Source organism: Peromyscus leucopus, chromosome 8b, assembly GCF_004664715.2.
Source record: "Peromyscus leucopus breed LL Stock chromosome 8b, UCI_PerLeu_2.1, whole genome shotgun sequence".
NCBI lineage: Eukaryota > Metazoa > Chordata > Mammalia > Rodentia > Cricetidae > Peromyscus > Peromyscus leucopus.
In genome coordinates this window covers 3359140-3382295 of record NC_051086.1, presented here as the reverse complement: position 1 = coordinate 3382295, position 23156 = coordinate 3359140, and the positions used below count along the sequence as shown (strand labels likewise).

Genomic DNA, 23156 nt, shown 5'->3' with positions numbered 1-23156 from the left:
CTTACCCTATTTGGTGTTTCTTTTGAGTTAAAAAAAAAATAGATGTCTCATGTTTGTTTTCTTTAAAATAAAAAAGGGAGAAGGTAAAAACAGGGGCTGATGAGATGGCTCTCCACATAAAGGTCTCTAAAACCAAGCCTTACTAGACATGAGCTCAGTGCCTCGGGCCCACGTGATAGAAAGGGACACCTAACTCCTATAAGTTATCCTCTGTCTTCCACAAGCTGAGGCACACTCTCGCCGCCCCCCTTACCCAATGAACTCACATACACACATGAACACAGGCACAAACACACAGACACTTACACGTAAACATGCAAATACATATATACATGCACACACATGCATGTGTACACATACACACACAATTCAGCTCTCAGTCAGGCCCTGCCATAGGCTCTGGAGATAAATGGCACAGACTAATGATCTCTGTCCCATTGCCTCATGTTGCTCCCCTCCGGCAGTGAGGCAGAGGAACAAACGTCACCCTGCAAGATCCAACACCCCCTGAACCTGACTGTTAGAACAACTTGGGAATTGGGCTCAGTCGCCCACTTAGTCACAGACTGAGATGGAAAGCTGCCATAGATGGGCAAAACAAGCCTCACAGCAGTAGGTCCTGCCTCCCCCCACTCCCTGCCACATGGAGCCCAGCCGTGGGAGAACAGTATTGCTTCATCGCTGGGCTGTGCCTCTGGGGTTGTATTTCTGTTCGCACTGTTTTCTTAAGTCATTTTATGCGCCAGGGGAGAATCAGAACAAAGCAGTACTAGCAGCAAAAGATCTGCCCTGGGTTCTCTTCGCATAAGACCCAGGTGTGTACGGCAGAGCAAAGGCTACAAGGGGGGCGTTCTGCAGAGGCCCGGAGACTGACATTTCATCAAGGTCCCCAAAGGTGTAGAACACAGGACCTGAGGGGCACAGATCGCAGAAATGATTGTCACCAATCAATGGGACATACGTTTCTGCTGGGCGACGGCTATCTGCAGTGTTCGTTATAATTGGCTCCCAGGCAGCCCTGCCTCCTCTCTTAATTGCATACATTCCTTTTGACAAAAGTGACACTGGTGGCAGCGATGTGGGCTTGGAGACCCTTCCCATCTAAAAATCACACTTGTGACCAGAGTCTCAGACGGAGAGCAGAGCCCAAAGGTCATTTCTCTCTCTTATCCAGGACCATGTGGATGGGGGAGGGGCTTGTCGGACGTGCCTATACCACCGGGTCACCTGAACATGGCCATTTAGACTTCTTGGGTCTCCTATGTCATGGTCTCTGTAGAAAGACTTGGCCTGAGGCAGGTGTGTGAGACAGGTCTATAATCCCAGCACAGGACCGGCTAAAGCAGAAGGAATACAAATGTAAGGGCAGCCAGGGCTGCAGAGTACGTTCAGGATGGCCTGGGACAACTAAGCAAGACCCTGTCCCAAGACAAAAACTAACCGGATGACTGGGGAATGTGGCTCAGGGGTAGAGTGCTCGCCTCGGTTAAGTCTCTGGCAATGAAAGTTCCTATGTTAAATCTCTGGTACTGCAAAGAGAGGGAAGAAGGGAAGAAGGGAGGGAGGGAGGGAGGGAGGACTTTGAAGGTTCTCTGTGATGCAAGTTTGATCATGCAGCTGAGGCCGCTCCAGGAACTTACAGAATTCACACCAAACCCTCAGCCCACTGGTCAACACTGAGCTCCTGAGTGAAGGTTTAAAAGAAACAGAGCACGTGCACTGAGTGAAGCACAGCCCCACCCCGGCCGCTGTCAGTTACAAAGCTTTAGAAATGGTGCCCTTAGCAGTGACGGTGCTCCAGCAGACACACCGGGAAACCAGCTGTGGGAGCAGCAGCTAGTGAGGGATCAAGAGAAAGAGAATCCTGTGCAGAGACTCGAGCCTGTGCTCTGAGCACTGGGGAGGCTGAGGCAGAAGAATCCCTGCCAGCCTAGGCTTCAGAGTGCGAGCCTGTCTCAAGAAAGAGAAAGAAGACAGGAGACGTCTGGAGAAGAAAACAGGGAGTGCAGGACCAATCTACAATCTGTCCAACACTTCCCCAAATCTACCATTCCTCTGCAGTCACTGCTGGCCTCTTGACTAAGACTGACTACAAGATTCCTTCTTAAGAAAAAGTTGCGTTGTGTTTTGTTTTGTTCTTGAGAGAATCTTACCATGTAACTCTGGTTGGCCTGGAATTGGCTGTGAAGACTAGACTGGCCACATTCACAGAGATTCCACCTGCCTCTGCAGGCTGGAATTAAAGGTGTGGTGTATCACCGCACCTGGCCATATATGTATAGATGTATATACATGTGTATTTACATATACATGTAAAGAGGGGAGCTGGAGAGATGCTTAGCTGTTAAGAGTACATAGTGCCTTTGTAAAGGACCCAAGAACAGTTCCCAGTATTCACATTCAGCAGCTCACAAATACTTGTGACTCCAGCTCCACGGTCTCCAACACCCTCTGCTGGTCTCTATAGACACCTGCATGCATGTGGCATATACTCACACAGACACATACTTACAAATAAAGCAATGTTGTAAATCATAAAGTGTAACAAAAAAGAGAAGAGCTCAGCCTTCCCCCTCCTCACAGCTGGCTGCTAGGCTCCAGGCAGCTGCTCTGGAGACCCCGGCTGTCACTTGTCTTTCCCACACTTCATCCCTATAACTGTTCAATCAATAGCTACGTCTTCATAGTGAATAACTGTGCCTGTGGCATTTTAATGGTCTCCTGTTTTGGAGTTGTCAGGAGCATTTTTGTCAGCAGAACAAACCCATTGATTTCCTGCCCATCCACTCAGGGCACAAAAGGACGAGCTCCCCTGCAGCCTGGACTCGGGGATCAGAATTGGAAAAACCACTCCTGGGCCCCAGGCTCTCCCCTTGGCATTGCTGTCCCCGGCAAGGCTGTTTAAATGTCCCCTCTTTATCACACATTTCCACTGGAGCTTAGCTGCTAAGAGAAAAGGGGAAACCCTTCAGTCCAAAAGATCTTCTTGGGGGCGGGAGAATGGCTCCATGGCTGACGTGCTTGTTTGCCGCACAGACCTGTGTCGGACCACAGCACCCACATAAAAGCAGGGTGCAGTAGTGCACAGCCGGAATCCCACCACTGGAGAGGGGAGACAAGAGGATCCCTCGAGCCAGTCTTGCTGAATTGGTCAGTTCAGTACATACAGTGAGTTCATGTCTCAAAATATAAGGTGGATGGGGCAGGGAGCTGCCTCCCCTGCTGTTACCAAGGCCGATGACCTGAGTTCCATCCCCAGAACCCACATGGATGAAGGACAGAACCAACTCCCGAAGCTTGCCCTCTGACCTCCACAAGCATGCTGTGGCATTTGAGAACACACACACACACACACACACACACACACACACACACACACACACATCGTTAACCTGTGGCCTCAGTGTGCACATATGTGCATGCTCACCTGCTCACTCTCAAAGGATCCTCCTCCTAGGAACTAGAAATCAAACCCAGGGCCTCTCACAAGTTTCTGAACAGTAACTTAGAGAGTCACAACAGCTCTTTGATGCAGCTATTGCAACCTGAGTAGGATCAGCAGAGGGGCATGTCACAGACAGAACAAGACTATGCGGCAGGTTACAGGCGGGCAAGGAAACTCGGCCAATGCTTTCTCCTGTGCCCCAGAGCCCTGGGACGATTAACGCAGGGCTTCCCCTGACCATCCATGAACTGTCCTCACCTTCCAACTGTGTATTTCCATCTTTGCACAGAACATTGCATGTCCTTAATTACTCTTGAAATAGAGCCGTGTGTGTGTGTGTGTGTGTGTGTGTGTGTGTGTGTGTGTGTGTGTGCTGTGTAGGGGAGCATAAACAGTGCCTGCGCCCAGGGGAGGGGGGAACAAACAGAACAAGCAAAGTGGGCAAAACACACTCTTCCAAAAGTCAGCTTTCCATCAACAGCAGCCCTAAGCCCCAAGGGACCTGGCAGCGGCTGGGCCAACCACAAATATTTGCACAGGTGAACTCCATCTAGAAAAGGCAGCCAGCTGCAGCCCTGGAGAAAGAAAGGAACAGCCCCGCTTAGCTCCAGGCTCTGGTAGCTGAAGTAGACAGACACAGCCCCATGCTCATCCATGGATGCCGCACCCATCCTGGGGTGCCCAGCAAACCAGCTAAGGAAAATGTGGTCCTACTGTACAGCTCTTAGGAAATTATCATGGCTCTGCAGGACTCACCATCATGTGCTCCAGGGATATCCAAAACCAGAGAGGCCCAGAATGGCCTCCTTACCAGCACCCCTCCCTAATCTGCATCTGAGATAGAGTCAGCAGCCAGGCAACCGTGTAAATCCAACGGGGCATGGTTCCTTCTTGTTTCTTAGCGAGGCTTCCAAAGCATTTGTATCCTAAAGGATACAGGAGCACCTCCAGGAGCACCTACAGGATCATCTACAGGAGCACTTACAGGAGCACCTACAGGAGCACCTACAGGATCATCTACAGGAGCACCTACAAGAACATCTACAGGAGCACCTACAGGAGCATCTATAGGAGCATCTACAGGATCATCTACAGGAGCACCTACAGGAGCACCTACAGGAGCACCTACAGGAGCAACTACAGGCCTGTTGGTGCCCTCTGTTCCCCGGAACCATGCCCCTAGACTCTGCTGCCCTGAAGTGCCCTCTCTGGACCATGAATCATGTAACTACTACCCGCTGTATATCTCACCTGTCCAGAACAGGGAGTCCACCCTCACCCGTAAGTAAATGAGAGGTGACTAGGACAGGACCCCATGCCTCTAAATCCATCTGACAGCCAGTGGGGATCTTGCTGTTGCCACTCCCACCATGGGACATCTGGAGACACCATTAGTTGTCGTTTTGGGGAGTGCTGCTGGTCTCCATCAGGTAGCAGCTGAGGAAACCGTTAAACATCCTTCACTGTGCAGGTCAGCCCCAAACATTCACCGTGCCTAGGGTGAGATGCCCGCACTGGACCCATGGGCTAACCCCGGTGTTGCCGTCTCCCACCTTCTCCGAGGACCTTTCCCTTGGAGCCCAGGGCAGCATTCTCCCAACCACCCTCCTGTGTCAGTTCCAGCTGGCTACCCCACCAAAATATCTGACTCTCAGCGGGGCAGGAGCGTCCAGGGGTGCTGTATCTTCCTTTCTAGAAACTTCTGCTGTGTGCCTTCTCTCCTCGGATTAGTGACAATAGTTTCATGGACCAACCCTTGCACTTGGTGGTGCTCCCAAGATAAAACCTCCGGAAAGACTGCCTTTCCTCAGTGTCCAAGTGATGTGGCCTCACTTCTGACTGGACACTTTATCTGGACGTCTGAATGGCCTCAGCTGAACACAGCAGAAGCAGAGCCGGTCCCTTCTGCCACTGTGCCCACCCCCTCCCCGTCCCCAGTCTACGCCTTCCACAGCTTCCCTGGGGTGGGAAACAGTCCTCACCTCCTAACAAGAGCCCTGGAGACTTAAACCAGTAAAAGTAAGGTCTTTTATTTTATTTACTTTGCAAAATTTATCTAGCTAGTTTTATGTCAACTTGACACAAACTAGAGTCATTTGAAAGACTAAAACTGAAAAAAAAATGTCCCCATAAGATCTGCCTGTAGATAAGTCTGTAGTGCATTTTACTGATTAATGATGGATGGGGGGGGGGGTTCAACCTACTACAGGCAGTGCCATCTCTAGGCAGGTGATCCTGGGTTGCTGCCCAGCCTTAGTACAGGGGAGGTGCTTGGTCTTACTGCAATTTGACATGGCTGATATCCATGCGAGGCCTGCCCCTTCCTGAATAAAAATGAAGGAGTGGATTGTGGGACGCAGATGGGAGGTAGAGGGGAGAGACTGGGAGGAGGAAACTGAAGTTGGGATGTAAAACGAATAAATAAAAAGGAAAAGAAAGGAGGCTGAGTAAGCTACAGAGAGCAAGCCACAGGCAGCACCCCTCCATGGCTCTCCTTCGGTTCCTGACTCCAGATTCCCACTGAGTTCCCGCCCTGACTTCCCTCAATAAAGGACTGTGACCTGTAAGGGGAAATAAACCCTTTCCTCTCCAAGTTGCTTTTGGTCAGAATGTTTTATCACAGGAATAGAAAGCAAACTAAGAGCCAGGCAGTGGTGGTGCACCCCTTTAATCCCAGCACTCAGGAGGCAGAGGCAGGAGGATCTCTGAATTCAAGGACAGCCTGGTCTATAAAGTTCCAGAACAGCCAGGACTATTACACAGCAAAGAAACTCTGTCTCGAAAAACCAAAAAGAAAGAAAGAAGGAAGGAAGGAAGGAAGGAAGGAAGGAAGGAAGGAAGGAAGGAAGGAAGGAAAGAGAGAAAGCAAGCAAGTGGAGCAGACTAGGACACCTGCCTAGCATGTACAAGGCCCTCGGTTCCATCCCAGCAACACAGAAGGGAAAAGGTATGAGTCACACCAGGTATGTCACAGGAGGAGAACGATCCCCAGAAGTACTGCTGTGGCAGTGTATACTTTCTGCCACCCTCCAAGGATGCAGCCACCCTCTGCCAGGCCATGGGGACATCACACCAGAGTAAGGGCACTGTCTGTGGGTTGGTTTGTTCTGCTATTTGTTCAGGTAACTCAGACTGGCCTTGAACTTCCTTTTCTGTGCTAGGATTGAACTCAGGGCCTTGCACATGCTGGTCAAGCAGCTCTACTAGGGAGCTAAATCCCTCACCCTGACTTTGAGCTCTTCATCTTCTGCCTCAGTTTCTAAGAGCTGACATTACAGGCATGCACCTCCATACCCAGCTGAGGCATGGTTTTTCTTATCTCTAGCATTGTTTCACTTTGCCCCCCTACCTTCCAGCCAGGAAGGGTGTTTCAGAAGGGTGTACATGCCCACACAGGCACCCTTCAGGTCTCCTCCTGGTCCATCAACCCTCATCTTAAATAATTTATGTTTACAACAGGACAGAGAAGACATTGGCTTCCAACAGGAAGTCATACTGAACCTTTGATGTTTAATAAAAACAGTGTTGCACCTCCGTCTGGGGTCTTGCCCAGTGGAGCACCAGCCTTCCCAGTCAGTGTTGGAGGAGGTACATGGGGCAGGTGACCTGGAAACATTGTCCACTACATAAGACCATGGGCAAAAGCTACTGGTTTAAAAGGATTCACCACCCAAGACTTTCCAGATTCCTCTCCACATCTCATCACTGAAGAACTGCTCCTTTTTCCAGAACATTCTTCCTGGCTTATCCTATTGTTTTGGTTTTCTATGCTGCTTAACAAATGGCCAAACAGCACCCATTTATTCTGGTTTGCTGAGAGTCATGAGTTCTAGACGTTTTCTGCCTCAGGTTTCACAAGCCCGGGAGTTGATCAAGGTTATGGTGACTATGAGGCTGTGGGTCTCTTCAAATTCACTCATTTGAGGGAAGAATCTAATTCCTAGGCCCAGAGCCCCTTTGTACTTGAGAGCTGATAGTCCTGAGCCTCTTCCAGCTCTTAGAAGCTGCTGCTGACCCCCACAGTCCTCACTCGGCTGATTGCTTCCTGCTGGGCCAGCAGATCTCTCTCTACCACCATCTGCCCCTTTTTATTTATTTTTATACAGGCAATAGTCACATTACATAAAATGAACCACTCAAGATCGAACAACTCAGTGGCATTTAGTACAATCACACTAGTATTCACTCATTACTCCTGTACATCCCAGAACATTTTCATCACCCCAAAATGGAGACTCCCTTGGAAGAACACAGCTTGTCAGTAAGGCCTGCCTGGGAGCCGCTCCCTATGAGGAATTCAAAATCTGCAGATCAACAACCAAATCACATGAGTGACAGCCATCAAGTGGACAGTCACCCACTTTCAGGGGCAGAGTATTTTACAGAGGCCATCTTACCTCCTTGACCCAAGGGATGCTCCCTCCCTCTGCTCCACGAGGGCCCATATGTGTGCATGCTGCAGGCAGATAAACCTAAGTATAACAGTTTCTGGTAATTTGATCCTTTCTTACCCTCGGTTTACTCATCCATAATTAAAGGTACTAGCAAAGCTACTCGACATAAATAACACCGATTGAGCATTTGTGTAGCACCAAAATTTTAAAAGCAATCAAGTGTAAACCATCACCACTACCATTATCACCATCACCGTTACGACCACATCACCAGGATCACTGTCTTCATCAATCAACATCGTCACCTCCTCCCTGGATTTGTGCCTTCCCCTCCTTTCCGACCCCTGGGGTTTATTTCTGCAGACACCCTGAGGATCTGATAAACTCCTTAAGTTTGTGTGATCCCGCGTCTTGCCCACCACACCCCTATCTCCCTGTCTCTCCTCTCTGCCACCCCCATGCAAGACTGGCTATCATAGAAAGATGAGGGCCTCCTGTCACTCCTGCTCAAGTCCCCTCCCCCTTTCCAGTTCAAGTCCAGACAGTGAGACCAAGGGGCCAGACAGTCTCCCGGATGCTTCTCCCCCCGCCCCCAGAACCGTTGTGGTTGGCAGACTCGCCCCCCGCTGTGCAGGCGCGGAGCTCCTCTGTGAGGGACAGGCTTTCCCCGGGGCGGTCAGAGCCTTTGTCTCAGGATCAGCTTCCCATCAGATATCCTGTCCTCCCTCGTAGAAGACGGAAGAGGGATGATAGGATCTGACCGTGGGAGGCTGTCAAGTCAGGCCAGCTCTCTCTTCCAGTGAGGGGCCGGCTGCAGAGCGCTGGGAGCAGAGAGACAGTGAGAACAAGATCTCTGATTGTTCTCAATTGCCTGACTGGGGATCTCGTTTTCCCCCTAATCAGAAGGCTCGTGTATGAAATGCTTCTGGCAACAGTTTTGCATTAACTGTTTTGGTTGACTGACTGTTTCTGTGCGGCTCTTCCAGCCAAAAGCACGCACAATGTGGCTCAGATTAGGCAGTATGAAAGGAATTCTCGGCCTCAAAGCCAGGAGTTTGGCTTTAAACTGGAGATGGGTCCTTGCCTTATGTCCCAGAAGCCTCAGCAAGAGACTGTTGCTGGGCATCACATTCAGATAGGTCCATCAGTTCTGAAAAGCCAGTGCCAAATGTCCCCTGGCAGCAGGCTCTGGAGTAGGGCTTGATGGCCTACAGGTGATACATGTACCTGAGGGTCTTCACAGCCTCATTGGGCTGTGGCTCATCAAATCTCCCTGCTGGCAGAAGCAGCCCAAATCCCCAAAGCCAGGCCTTCAGCTGCGTTCCTGGGTAGGCCTGCCCACAGCCCATCTGGAGATTCAGCATGTGGCCAAACTCTGCCTAGGGTGTGGTCCTGCCTCTGAACCCCAGCAGACTGGCCAGCCTCCAGAGCCATCAAGAGCCCTGTCTAGCCTTACCATCCTCAGTCCACTAGGACTCTGAGCAAATCTTTCACCCAAACCGGCTTGTTCTGGTTCTCTCAGGGGTCTGCTGCTGCTGAAGAAGGAGGTAAGACGGCTTCAGAGGTAAGGTGTGTCCAGAACAAGCCACTGTTCTTGGAGGTGCTATATAGCACCCACCAATGGGTCTAGCACTGTGCCGACACAGAGCAACAGCAGGCTAGGACCCAAGATGAACCAGAACACGATTTGCATCTGAGGCAAGTCCCAAGACACGGCTGTGGTTACAGAGTTTGTAAAGGGGCTGATCTTCAGTGGGAAGGGCCCTTGCCTGAAGCCTGAAAAGAAAAGCCCATGTTCTGGTTCTCTTAGGTTCTTGTTTAGGGTTTGTTTGTTCACCTCTTGAGACTGTGTCTCAAGTAGCCCAGGCTAGCCTCAAACAATTTATGTAGCTGAGAATTAACCTTGACCTCCTTGTTTTTGTTTGTTTGGGGGTTTTTTGTTTTTGTTTTTGTTTTTTTGAGACAGGTTTCTCTGTGTATCCCTGGCTATCCTGGAACTTGCTCTGTAGACCAGGCTGGCCTCAAACTCAGAGATCTGCCTGCCTCTGCCTCTCGAGCCCTGGAATTAAAGGCATGCGCCACCACCACCTGGCAACCTTGAACTCTTGATCCTGCTGCATCCATCTCCCAAATGCTGGAATTGTAGGTGAGTGCCACCATGACACACTGGAAAGAAGGTAGGGGTGGAGAGAAGGGAGGTGCAGTCCAGCGGGGATTCTCTGGAGAACCCTGACTTGGTCTGCCATCCAGCATTCAGGATCACGAGGGGCCGGCATGTCCAGATCTCCGGTCTGCAGGGCTCCCATCTCAGCCCCGCCCCAGGGGCAGGTCATAGGTAAGCGTAGCGGTTACCAGAAGTCCTACTCACTAGGGGTAGTACTTCCAGCTCAAAGCTGGAACAGCTACCCACTACACCATGTCTCTGCCTTCTTCACACAGAGGCACACGCCATGTGTAGTCATTTACCTCTCACACACCTGAAGCGCTCTGTCTTTCACTTTTGGACAAGATGAAACGACAAGGACTGGATTGACCTTTCTGCTTAAAGCAAGCAAAAAACAACGTGAGTGAAAAGGTGAAATAACCTTCCTCCCGCCGCGCCCTTCTGAAAATGTGAGCTGTGCCCTGGTGGCGCAGGCCTTTAATCCCAGCACTCAGGAGGCAGAGGCAGGTGGGTCTCATTCAGTTTGAGGCCAGCCTGGTCTACAGAGTGAGTTCCAGGACATCAAGGGTTACATAGAGACCCTGTCTCATAAAATAAAACAAACAAACAAACAAAAAATTCTGAGCTGTTATCAGAAAATGCTGCCCACATTCAGGGTGGGTCTTCTCAAATCAGCTAACACTGCGACCCTTTAATATTATGATGACCCCCCACCATAAAATTATTTTCATTGCTACTTCATAACTGTAATTTTGCTACTGTGATGAATCATAATGTAAATATCTGTGTTTTTCTTTCTTTTCTTTTTTTTTTTTTTTCCGAGACAGGGTTTCTCTGTGTAGCTTTGCACCTTTCTTTGGACTCACTTGGTAGCCCAGGCTGGCCTCGAACTCACAGAGATCTGCCTGGCTCTGCCTCCCGAGTGCTGGGATTAAAGGCATGTGCCACCACCGCCCAGCAAATATCTGTGTTTTTCAATGGTCTTAGGGGACCCCTGTGAAAGGATCATCAGAGTCGAGACCCACAGGCTGAGAGCCAGTGAAATAAGGCGATCAGAACCATCTCCAGGTGGGGCTCCCGACTCTGGTGGTTCTAATCTATGGCAAGCTGACATTAAAATCGTCACACTGCTCAAAGCTGCAGCAGGACTGTGCTTTTATCTCACCTCCTAGAGCCCACTTGGTGTCATCCAATTTGTGAAGAACCTTCCAGAAGTGGGGAGTCCTGCAGGTTCATTGAGACGACTAAGGAGAACTCCACTTTGTACTGGGCACCCATTCTAAATTCCTAAAAGATAAGCTCCGGGCAACCCAGACTCCTTACCCCTTCCCCAGAATTGTAAAACTGCTTGCTCCGGCTTTTATAAACCTGCTTATCGCTATGGGAGGGCGAGGGACAGCGCCCCATTAGCCGAGGGGAGTGAAGCGGTTTCTCACTCCGCTGCATACTCCAGAAAAACGAGATAATTGTGCCTCCACCTTTAAAAAAATCCTTCCTCAAGCTCCTCCCGAGTGGCACATCTCCGATTTGGTTTTAAGGCTGTGGTCCTGCTAGCAGCGATAATAAACTCAGGTAATTGTAATTTGATGAGTCTGTGGTCTTCTTCCCGTGGATTCAAGAGGGCAGCATATTTCCAGTCCCTCCCCACACAGCTTCAGGACTGGCACTGAAAACTGCAAGGGTAGCTGCGTAAACTAAAGCATCAAAGGCCTTCACACTGACCCTGGCCTAGCTTCAGCTACATTGAAGTGCTGTAGAGACTCCTTGGAAACCACAGTCCGGCAGCTGCCTAGCAGAAGCGAACACCCAGGGCAGGCTGACTCAGGCATAGGGATCCTGGACAGCCTGGGAGGTGGAACTTACTCAGGTCCTCTGAGGGTGGCCTCTAGACCCAGACTTGTCCATCATAGGCCACTAGAAGATCAGCCGTGAGGACCAGTAGACTAAGACCTGTCCCCAAGGCAGCCCTCCACCTGGGATGCAGGGACTCCTATGTGTCCCCTGAGTGAAGGAACGGTGTGGAATCCAGTCTTCTTCCTTCTCCTAGCCCTGCCTGCCCAGCACACCCTTGGGAGGAAGGAAGCCGGGGGCTGCCTCCCTCTGATCCTCTAACCATGCCCTGACCACGGAGGTTGACCCAGCCCTTCGAAGGGAGACCACCCACAACTAGAGACCTCAGCCTCATCTCACTGGCAGGAGGGAGGGGTCAGCAAGTACAGCCTTGCAGTGCTCGGAGAACTAGCAGATCCTGTCTTGACCTTACTGCCAAAGCCTGGCAGACCTCTGGAATGGAGGAGATGGTAGTGGCCTTTTCAGGAGACTGAGAAATGAGAAGGGTGGGCGAGGTGCCAGCACTTTGTAGGTATCCTAGGATGAGTCTTCGTGTAGGGAAAGTATATCCAGGCAACAAAGAGGTAGGCCCAGGTGCTTCCTCCCCCCACCCCATACACACACACACACCTTGGCCTTGGGCACTCAGGCTAGAGTCTGTGCAGGATCTCAGTGCCTGCTGTATACAAAGCCAGGAGCAAGAACACTGGCCTCGCCTAGCAACCCCTGCCCAGGCCAGGCATGACCAGGAGGCTGGGGCAGGATGATCCTACAGAAAAAAGTCTCCTCCCAAGGTGTCTCCAAGCCCGTTCTTGGACCCAGGACAGTAAGGAGCCTTGCCGCTCCTACAACATAGAGAAAGGATCCCAGGCCACTTCTCCACTGGTCAAGACAGGAAGAGGGTAATTGAATCAGAACTTCTCACTCCATCTGGAACATTCCAACATGGAAAACCCACAGAGCAGCTGGGGAAGCAATTTAGGGACTTTAATTAAAGGCTGATGACTCCCCCCAAGGGGCTCCACCTCCACACAGCCTGTAAGACCCACCACATCTGCCCACAATGTGTTCTGAGGCCCAGCTGGGCACCTCGCACTGGGCGTTGGCCCTCAGGCTAAGTTTCCATTGGGCGGGTACGAGCAGAACATACCAGCCCAGCTTTCTCCTTGCTGCATCTAGAAACTGCCCTTCGAGCCAGGGCCCAGGCCAGTCGGTGCCCTCACGGCACTGCCCCCAATAAAGCTCCGTGGAGGGAAAAGCCCCGACCTCAGTGGCCTCAGACAAAGAGCTCTAAACACCGGGAGAGGAGCAGGAAAACCAGAGTGGAGGTACAGCTCAGGGTTGTCCCTGCCTCTCGTGTCCTTCTGCTCTATCTGATTCATCTGCAGAGAAGGGCATCTGGGCTGAGAAGACACTATAGTCGAAGCTTGTGAAGGTAGAAAACAAGTGTGACAGAAAGATGGAGCTGGCAGGGGCCAGGGGAGCAGGAACTTAGAGCTGTGAGGAGCAGGCAAAACAGGAGGGCTGAGCTTTAAAGGGTTAACAGTGGTGGCGCACACCTTTGATCCCAGCACTGCTGAGGCAGGCTGATCTCTGGGAGTTCAAGGGCAGCCTGGTCTACAGAGTGAGTTCCAGAACAGCCAGGGCCACACTGAGAGACCGTGTCTTGAAAACAAACACAAAAAGGTGGGGGGGGGGGCGGGTTAGCAACTGCAGGTGAGCATCCAGTCTTCATCCTAGAAACCTAAAGCAATGGGGGTGGGGCTGGGAACGAGAACAGTTTAAAATAGTGGGACCTGGCAAAGATGCCATTCCAACAGAGGACAGCAGTGTGTCAGGGTGATAGTGAGGCCTGGGACTGTCCAGGGAGAAAACAGATGTGTATGCAATGGGCTGACCCAACCCAGGAGCTATGGGATTTCCTGCCCTCCTTCCTACCTCCAGCCCAGGGAATAAAGACAGTCACCAATCTCATTAGGTACCATCCACCAGGGCCAGCTGTGGAGTATGTATGTCTCCCTTCACCCACATCAGCCTGAGTCTGAAGGAGACTAGGCACTCCTCTCATCTGCCTCTGGACCAACATCTGCCCAGCACATTGCCATGGTAGTTGCTCTGTGGGTGCTGGAAGGAAAGTCCAGTACCAGCTTCCAACCCCACTAGCCTGGCCCAGGGCAACACGGCCTGGAGAAAGCATCAGCCCCACTCAGGGCAGCCCCAGACAGGAGTGTGAGCTCAGAAGCACCCAAGCGAAGGCCAGGCCCTGCAGCCTGCCCTAGGTCCCTCTGCCCCCTCTCTGTGAGCCTCTTCCTGGCAGAGACTCCATGTCCACACTGCTGATGGGGGTCATGTGACCAAAAACAGAGGCTATGTTGACCTATAGGACCTTGGACTCGCAATGAACCGTGACACCTAGATGAGGTGGGTGCTGACAAACTGCCCTCATCCCCAGTAAATCTTCTCTTATTCTCTGGACAAGGAGTAGCCCTAAGCATCTCAGAGGGAGAAAAGCCAAATCACAGCCAAGGACAAGCCATGAGTCCCAACGAGTCTCAGATGCAAAGGCCACACACAGCCAGGCCCTTAGACAGGCCTGGGACAGTGCAGGTATGGCATGGCTTAAGTGGACTCAGGGGTCATTATCAGGACAGCTAGGGGCATTTGGAACAGGGGAGTGTACCTAGCCTGCACAAATCTGGCCTCTTTGGGCTAGGAATGGGCAGTGGCTGCTGATGGGCACTGGTTCCTGCTCTGCCCTGCTGGGGGTATACAGGATAGAGACAGGAGATCTGGAGAGTAGGCACAGCGCTGTGGGAGTGAGGCCTGGTGGGCAGGGCCAGAGCGTGGGTAGGGCTCCACTGGAACCACATGGTGGCTGTTAGAAGTGCCAGTTCACTGACTTCTCACTACCCAGCCGTTCCATCAGGCTTCCAGGTCGGACGAAGGATGGAGTGAGGTGGTGGATACAGCACACACAGCTGGCCAAACTAGCTTTGCCTTGCTCCACCACTCAGGAGCCTGGTGCCTGTTTCCAACCTAGACACAGGATGCTCAGCTTCCTAGGGCTGGAAGGAGTAGTTGTGGACAGCCTCCAGAGCCACCTGTGTGTGTCACTGGGCCGGCGCTCAACCTCTCTAAGCCTCACATGTTCATCTGTGCCGCGTGACCAAGGACCCTGACTACCTCCCCGGGCACGCCACCATACAATCAGTGCCTAACAGAGTCGGGTCTCAGCATACCACTCCCACCCCCAACGTCAAGCCCAAGTGGAAGAAAACAGATCCGGGATTTATTTCTTAAATACTCTCTCTACACAGCATGTGGAGCGCCTGCTATGGCCAGGCAGAGAGACATAAATTAAAGTTACTGGGCATCCAGGGAAAGGCTGAGCTGGGCCTTGATCAGTCCCAGCCGAAGTCCTGGCCGGTCATCTGGTAGAACTTGCGGTTGAAAGGCCGGTAGAAAGCCTGCAGGCGCTGAACCACAGCCTCCGGCACTCGGGGGTGAGGCCGGCCCTTGGATTTACCCAGGCAGCGCGGGCGGCCACTGCCCTGGGCCTTTTTGAGGCAGGGGAAGCCCTTGGTAGCATTGAAGTAGAAGTGTTTGTCGGTGACGACCCGTTTGAGGCCCAGGAAGTCCTGTACCCGGCCTACTTCACCAGCCGGATCGGTGACCAGGCGCTCTCCGCTGACAAACAGGAAGTGGGACAGAGGAAAGTACCGCAGCCAGTTGTCCAAGTGTTGGGCATAGAGGCCAATGCGCACAGCACTCCAGGCTGTGTCCACAGGACCCAGGCCGTGGCGGAAAGCCAGGGCACGGAAGCTAGGCAGGCCTGGGGTCTTGGAGAGTGTCTGGGCATAATCAGAGATGGCCCGGGTCACAGGGTTCCGCACCACCACAATCAGCTTGGTGTCTGGGGACATGCCATGGATTCGGCTGGGAGCCTCCTGAGTCACAAAGTAACTGGGTGTCTTCTCCATGGTGATCTGCCCATCCAGGGTACGTGGCATCAGACCCCTGTGGAATGGCAGGAAGAGTAACTGAGTGATCACAACATACATTTCTTCCAAAGCCATTTCTCTTCCCAGCTAGCTCAGCCCTCAGTGACCAGGAACCAACCTCTCCTCCTCTGAGGAAGGCCCAGGCCAAGGTAGACAGACTATCCTTCTCTCCTCTTAGGCTCACCCTCCTAAAGTGCTGGGGTGCCCTGCCCAATGTGGGCCTGCAGTGGAGCCCAAAGCCAGGGCTGCCCTAGTCAGGACAGCTCTAGGATAAACAGAGTGACAGCCTCAGAGGGCAATGGCCACTAAGACATTCTTCAAGTTTTATGACCTTTCTCCCTGGAGTGCCACCTCCAGAGTCCTAGCAAGCCCCACACCAGAGACCCACCCCTTCCAAAGCTGCTACACCCAACCTTGACCAGGCACCCCTGAGGCTGGCCAGCACAGACCCTGCAGGCCTCTTGACTGTAATCACTGACCATGAATTAGGTCATCAATTATTACTGACAAATGTAGCCACCAAAGACTGGCCTCTCCCTCCCTCCCTCCCCTAAATTTAATTACATCCCCTCTTGACCTTCAGCTGTCTCTCTGAGCCCAGCTAAGAACACAGACAGTCACCAGCAGAGCTTAGCACCCTTAAGAAGTTAGTAATATAGCTCTGATCTACCTGGGGCCTGTCCCCAAGTCCTATAGTGAGTGGCCCCTAGGGTACCAAGAGCCAGCATTTCTGAAATTTCCTTCATCCTGGAGAAGGAGACTGTTGGCCTAATCCAAATGTTCGGAGAAAGCCAGCTGACTACAGCCAAGCCCGAAACTATGGGGAGCCCACACAGAGCCCAGGCAGGCCCAGGCACCCTGAGAGGTGTCCTCAGGCTGCACCTGCCAGCCAGTTAGTACACAGTGAGGTAGGGCAGGGCGAGGCTGATAAGCTGAGCAAACAGCTCCAAAGAAAAGCCAGGAACTAGGTCAACAGAGGCAGAGGCATTGAGGCCTAGAGAAACGCCCGTCCGGCCATGACTCCCATCCTCTTAGAGATACCGTTCACCCCTTACTGACAACCCCCTCGACCCACTCTGGCCAAGCTGACACACTGAACTATGCCTAGCTTTACTGACCCACAGATCTTCATTCTCTTCTCTCTGTTCAGGCTCCCAAGAAAATACAGGCAAAAATGCACAGGTGCCATGCTGGGGTGCTTGGTTTGGAGGAGCTGATAATGGACAGGGACTATGTGCATCTATCCCATTAGACCAGGCAAGAATGAGATCAGGCCCAGATATGGTGGCACCTGTCTATAACCGCAGGACTCTGGGGACTGAGACAGATATGATGGAGAATTTGAAAACAGGCTAAACTACACAAGATATTGTTCGAGAGAGAGAGAGAGAGAGAGAGAGAGAGAGAGAGAGAGAGACCCCCAGCAGTACCAGGCTCCTGACATCACCTGTGATCAAAGCAGAGAGAGGTGAGTAACATGTAGGAAACCCTGCAGAACCAGGATCCAGGCAAAGCTGGTCTGGAGAAGTTATAAGGGGACGTGTCTCCATCCTCCATCTGGATGACACGGTGAACCAGTAAACCCCCTCCCCCATTTGATGGGCAGGCGTCTTAAGGCTGAGAAGGAATAGGAAGGACTGAGGGGAAATGATAGGCCTCAGGCCTCCCCCTGGCCCACCTGAAAGGGGGGGGGGGGTCCATGGGGCTTCTGTTCCCAGAGCCCCTGCCCCCAACACTCTGTCTTGCATAGTCAGGACCCACATACTGCCGGGGAAAGTTCAATGAGACTTTAGGGTACAACTCCAAGGTCTGAGAACCGGCCCCAGCCCTTCTGCACCCGACATCTTTGGCATCAGTTACCCTCCAGGAGCCTCGGAAGCCGGTGAGCGTGGCGAGATCAGTGTGTTTGGAAGAGCACTGTCAAGTTGCTCCACCACCCTCCCCTCCTGCCTCACCACCCCATCTGGTCTGCATTGCTCCCCGGCTCCCAGCCAGCCTGAGACCACGCCCCCTGCTTGTCCAGCCCCTCCGGCACCACCACTGTACCCCACACCTCATCTGGGTCAGATCCAAGGAGCCCAGTGTCAGAGAGTGATAGAGAACCAGGTCCCCAGCCGCGGGAGGGAAGAAGGCTCAGCCCCTCCCCCTGCATACCCAGGCACACACACCCACGGCCTGATCTCCTACCCCAGGAGCTACAGGGGTTCCCCGACCTGTACCCCTCCTTACCCTTTCTTGCTTTTACAGAAAATACAGCCTGACAGACACCCCAAACCTTAAGACTATTCAATAAGTAATGGTGAGTGGGCTTGTAAATGCTGCATGATCTTGAGAGTGATCAGGGGCCATGCCCCCCCCAGATGGAAGACCCTTAAAAGCCTAAGAAGCTAGAGATGTAATTCATTTGACAGAGTATTTGCCTAATGTGCACAAGCCCTAAGATCAACTCCTAGAGCCGCATAAAAACCAGCCATAGGCTAGGTGTGGAGGCCTGTGCCTGGATCTCCTCCTTGAGTTTGAGGCCGGCCTGGTCTATACAGCAAGTTCCAGACCAGTCAGAACTGCATAAAGGGGACCCTACCTCAAAAATAAAAACAAAAGGAAACAAAGTAAGTCCCCTGGGGCTGGTGACATGGCCCAGCAAGTAAAAGCACCTGCTGTGCAAATAAATCTATTGACTAAATTCAATCTCTGGATTCCACAGTGGGAGGAGAGAAGACTCCTGAGAGTTAGCCTCTGACCTACGTGCTCATATCAGCATATTCTCTCTCTCTCTCTCTCTCTCTCTCTCTCTCTCTCTCTCTCTCTCTCTCTCTCTCACACACACACACACACACACACACACACACACACACACACACACACCATAGTGGTGCCTATAATAGACATACTTGTAATCCCCTGCACTCACGAGGTATAGATAGGCAAAGGGCTCAGAAGTTCAACATCATCCTTGGCCACATAGGGAATTTGAGGCCAACCTGAGCTACAAGAGACCACAAAAGCAGCAAAAAGCCAAAGAAATGATCTAACGGAGAACCAGGAAGGAGAACGCTTGGGAGAAAGGCCCCCCCAGGACCCCTCTGTTGAATCCAGTGGATGACCGGGTCACTGCCTGAGTGAGGTCGATCACAGCCCAATCACGAGCAGTATTCCAGAACCTCCCCAGTGACTGCCCCTTTCTCTCAACCCATTCCTGGACAGAGTTCTGCGGTTTTGGGGGCTCAGCCCAGGTCCTGTGACTGGAGATACTGAGTCATAAGTGGTAATTTTCAGAGGCCCGGTGTATACATGAGAACATAACCTGAGGAGTGGTTACTAGAGAGCACAGCAGCCCTGGTGGCTGTAGCCAAGTGAAGACACTAGGCTACACAGTCCAGAATCCCAGCCAGGCTGCTCAGCCCATGCCACCACACTTCAGAGCACAGAGGATAACCCTGATTAGTGAATGGGATGGAGGCCGTGGGTCTCACCCCTCCCAGCATCCTGTGTACTACTTCCGGATTATTCTACAAACACGGTATGCTGTCCCGGAAACATGCTGGGAACATCAGTGCTTCCAAGGGCCTCTCCTCAGGTAGTACAGCCCTTCAGAGCTCCTCGTGATCTCCCAAACCTACCAGTCTTAATGCAGAAGGCAAGTTAGCTAGTGGGAGTGAGGAAGGCTCCAGGAAACAGGCGCTGGTGTGCCCGGGGTCCTACCACTCCCACGGGTCCTTCGGGTGATCTTGCCTCGGCACAGACGAGGCAAGCCAGTCTATAAACCCCCATTTTCCCACAGGAAGGGGCAGGGTACCCTCAATGCCCGCACAGCTACGGGAGGCAGTGGGCAGGGCCTGCCTCCAGCCTCTAATACCAGACTAGGGGAGGGCTGACCATCCACCAGGACATACTGTTACAGCTGGCGTGGTGCTCCCCACATTCCACTGCTGCACCCCAAGTCTGTCCTGGGTGGAGAGGACAGCTGCAGGAGGCTGTATGCCAATCCCCACCCTTGGGCTGTACTAAGGGGCAGTGTCTCCCTCTCCAGAGCCCAGACTTAACTTTCTCCAGACTCCAGCAGCCAAGAAGGGCTCGCCTGATGGAGGATGGGAAGGCACTTTCTCGAAAGCTTCTGGAAACCTGGAGACCCGTCCTAATATACTTGACTAATGGTCAGATAATTACCCATACTTACCCAGACTTATAATTGGGAACACGAAGGGATGATAAGGTGACTGAGCTCCAAGTATCTAAGGCTCCCAAATAATCCCACTGGAATTATATTAATATACTCCCCCGTAATAATATATGGGTATATATTAATAGCTTAGTGATGGAGTACTTGTTTAGTACATATGAGGTCCAGGTTCAATCCCCATTACCCGACTCTCTAAAAAGTAAAGTCTACCTACCCAGTTATCTCACTGGCTTGAAAATACTTTCCGGATCACACCTTGCTGAGTCCCTCAGTCCACCCAACAGGAGAACGGGGTTTCCCCTGAGGTTTTCTAATCCCTGGGACCCTTGGCTACAAATGCCCTTTCCTTTGGGGGGCCGCGTCCATGAGGTCACGTCTGTTTTTCTAACAGGCTTATTTCAGACCTGATGCCCAGGATTCTACCCTATTCGACCTAGGTTCAGAGACAGCATGACGCCCTTGAGCTGAAAGCACGGTCCCAGGCGCACACTGACTCCGAAGACCAGCAGGGACGCTCACCGGTACCAGGCGAGGCCACGGTCGTAGCACCTGTCGAAGAAGTGGGGTTCAGAGCCGAGCGCACGAACGTCGGGGTGCAGCCTCAGGAACTCCAGCAAGGCGCGCGTGCCGCCTTTCTTCACACCCACGATGAGCGCCTGCGGGAAGCGCCGGCGCCCCGGGCCACTGGCCACCGGCAGACCTGGCGCTCCCAGACGGCGAGAGGCGTGGAGCGGCTCGGCGGGCGCGGGAACCGGTGCAGGGGTGCGGGCGACAGGTGGACAGCGGCCCGGGAGGGCAAAGAGGCAGTAGGCGCCTAGCAACAGAGCTATGAGCGCCAGCGGAGCACGGGGAGCGCGCAGTGCAGTCCCCTGGCCCGGCCCCGCGCCCTGGAGGTCCCCGGCTCCCCCACCCTGGCCGCCGCTACCTGCCATGGGGTCGCGCAGCGCCCAGGCCTGGGAGCGAGGATCGCAGACAGGAGCGCATCCCGGCTGTTGCACGCTGAGCCCGAGGGCGCCGGGCTTCTGGGCTGAGCTCAGCAGCCTCGCCGCCCGGGAGCGGGAGAAGGACGGGGGCGGGGCGGGGCCGAGGTGTCCCTCCCCGTCCCGAGCCTAGGCCACGCCTGGGACTGGCAGGCGCGACTGGGAGCCTTTCAGGCTACCCCGACACCCCTGAGCTGGACTCCAGCTCACTTGGCTCCAAACTCTTTGCTCTTACACTACGGGAATGCGGTGGCGGGGAGGGACATAAAATCAGCGACGAGGCTTCGCGAGTGAGAAACCCTGACCTGTCCTTTGGGTTCAGGGAGACAGGTGTGTGGGCTCATCCCTGGTTTCCTAAAGAGGGAGCCTCCTCGCTGCTGGGCCAGTCGGCAGACACGGGGGTCCAGGAGTCCGCCTGCGCAGGGAAGGATGAAGCTGGGCAGGCATCCAGCGCAGAGGGGGTCCCCAATCCTGAGCCTGTGGCAGGAATGCTCACTCCTTGCCAACAGTCCACCTAGCCATCCATTAAGGTGAGAGCCCTGCTCCGTGGAGAGAGCTTGTCAAATGGTCCGGTGAGCATTTTAATTTTAGAGTCCAGATAACAGCTACAGCTGGCCTCCCCAAGAGGTCAGTGACCCCTTCGGGAAGTTGCAAAATGGCTCCTCCAGAAGACTGGAGAGACCTATACTAGGAGGCAGAGGAGGCACCTGGGTTCTGTCGGTGACGCTTCCTCTGAGTATGGAGAGATTCCTGGGCCCTCACATGTGTGGAACCTGCCAGTCCAGGACACTGCAGGAAGTTCTCCCCATCTCCTGTTTCAGGCTCACCAAGTCCACAGAGCTGCTTGCTAGGAAGGCAGAGGAGGAAAGACTCCAGGAGAGTGAATAAGCTGTCCGGACCCAAGGAAAAGGTAACTATGTCAATGTCTTCTTTCTGTCTCGGGCCAACTTCCCTTGGGTCCAGTCCCTGACCCCACCACAGACACTCAGCCTCAGTCTGCAGCCTAGGTTCTGTTTATTAATCACCTGTCCCTGGGCCTCACCGCATCTGAAAGTTTCTCATCACTGTGGGCTGCCACTGGGGGACAGAGAACTTCAAAGACACACAGACATTTAGTTCCCACCTCAAGGGCAGCTGGGTCCTAGGAGGCCACCCAGCAGCGCCCAAAAGCAGTCCCAGACACCAGGCTACATTGGCTTGTCAGGGCAAGCTGGTGCCAGCAGCCCTGTGGGCGGGTTTTTAGCACAGCACTGTCTGGGAAGCATGTCAGGACACGAAAGATCCCAGGAAGTTCTTCTTCAGGTCTAGCTGTAAATGGGATTTGTTGCAGACTGCTGGTTCTCCTCAGAGCACTCCCGGGGAGGTCCCACACTGCGGCATTGCTGTGGCCACTTGGGACTCTAAATCACTGCACTGGTTCCCAAGTTGTTCCCTAGGAACTCTCCATCTCCCCAGCACTGGCTAAGTTCCCACTCCCGCTCTTGGTTTCCTCTGCAGGGTGCCTTTGCCACAGAGCTGAAGGCTTTCCAGGAGACGCTGGCCCAGAACAGTGAAATGAGTTGAGAGTTTGGAAACTGACCCCCTTTCTGTACCTTCTCTCTGGCTCTCTTGGTGGAAATGGGTACAAATCTGGGAACATCCAGGGTGATGTGAATCCCCAAGCACCTAACGTGGATCCTTACATGTAATGAGTACCTTAATAAACGCTGATTAGTGGGGAGTTAGGGAAGGCTTTCTGGGGGGGGTGGCCAGGCAAGGAGGTAATGCATGCCAGGCTGAAGAGAGTGAGGTAAGGGTCTAAAGTCTCCACAGCAGAACCCAGCTGAAGGGGGCCAGGGATGTCGGGAGTGGGGATACAAAGCTCATCCTTCAGGGAAGTAGGAGAGGGCCCTAAAGTCTCCTCCTCTAGCCTTGCGGCCACAGGCTCTGGCTACCTCTAAGTTTCCTTCCTTCTGTGTAGAGAGGAAACCTAGATCCTGACTGCAGGGTCTTTGGGGTAACAGCTTTATTAAGGTACAATCACATACTATCCAAAGCCAGAGGTCACTGGCTTCCAGAATATTCATCATGCTGTGCAATTATGACTAGCCTCAATTTTAAATTTTATGTTAGATTTTATGTGCATGAGTGTTTGCCTGCATATATGTATGTGTATCACATGT

At 52.8% G+C, this 23156-nt stretch overlaps 1 protein-coding gene and 1 long non-coding RNA gene across 4 annotated transcripts; one reads left to right on the top strand and one right to left on the bottom strand.

Moving 5' to 3' along the window:
• Nucleotides 1-15100: 15100 nt before the first annotated feature.
• Nucleotides 15101-21053, bottom strand: Hs3st6 (heparan sulfate-glucosamine 3-sulfotransferase 6). Of its 3 annotated transcripts, XM_037201210.1 has the most exons (3): nt 20940-21012; nt 20534-20828; nt 15101-15850 (listed from the first exon to the last, which is right to left on the bottom strand). In XM_037201210.1, exons 1-3 carry the CDS (start codon nt 20944-20946, stop codon nt 15235-15237), a joined length of 918 nt encoding a protein of 305 aa, XP_037057105.1. In that variant the 5' UTR covers nt 20947-21012; the 3' UTR covers nt 15101-15234. The 3 variants fall into 3 exon arrangements, with proteins under 3 accessions (XP_037057105.1, XP_037057106.1, XP_028709817.1); XM_037201211.1 differs by lacking the exon at nt 20534-20828 and having other exon boundaries at nt 20940-21053; XM_028853984.2 differs by having other exon boundaries at nt 20534-20946.
• Nucleotides 21054-21132: 79 nt separating this feature from the next.
• Nucleotides 21133-23156, top strand: LOC119086947. The gene is made up of 3 exons (XR_005090360.1): nt 21133-21524; nt 21816-21904; nt 22492-23156. It is a non-coding gene; the product is annotated as an uncharacterized LOC119086947 (long non-coding RNA).

Bases quoted from the DNA above. Each gene is read 5' to 3' on its own strand.
- Hs3st6 (XM_028853984.2), bottom strand. From the start codon at position 20,946: ATGGCAGGTAGCGGCGGCCAGGGTGGGGGAGCCGGGGACCTCCAGGGC. The intron at 15,851-20,533 runs GTGAGCGTCCCT...GCCATTCCACAG, and splicing joins CGTGGCCTCGCCTGGTACCG to GGGTCTGATGCCACGTACCC.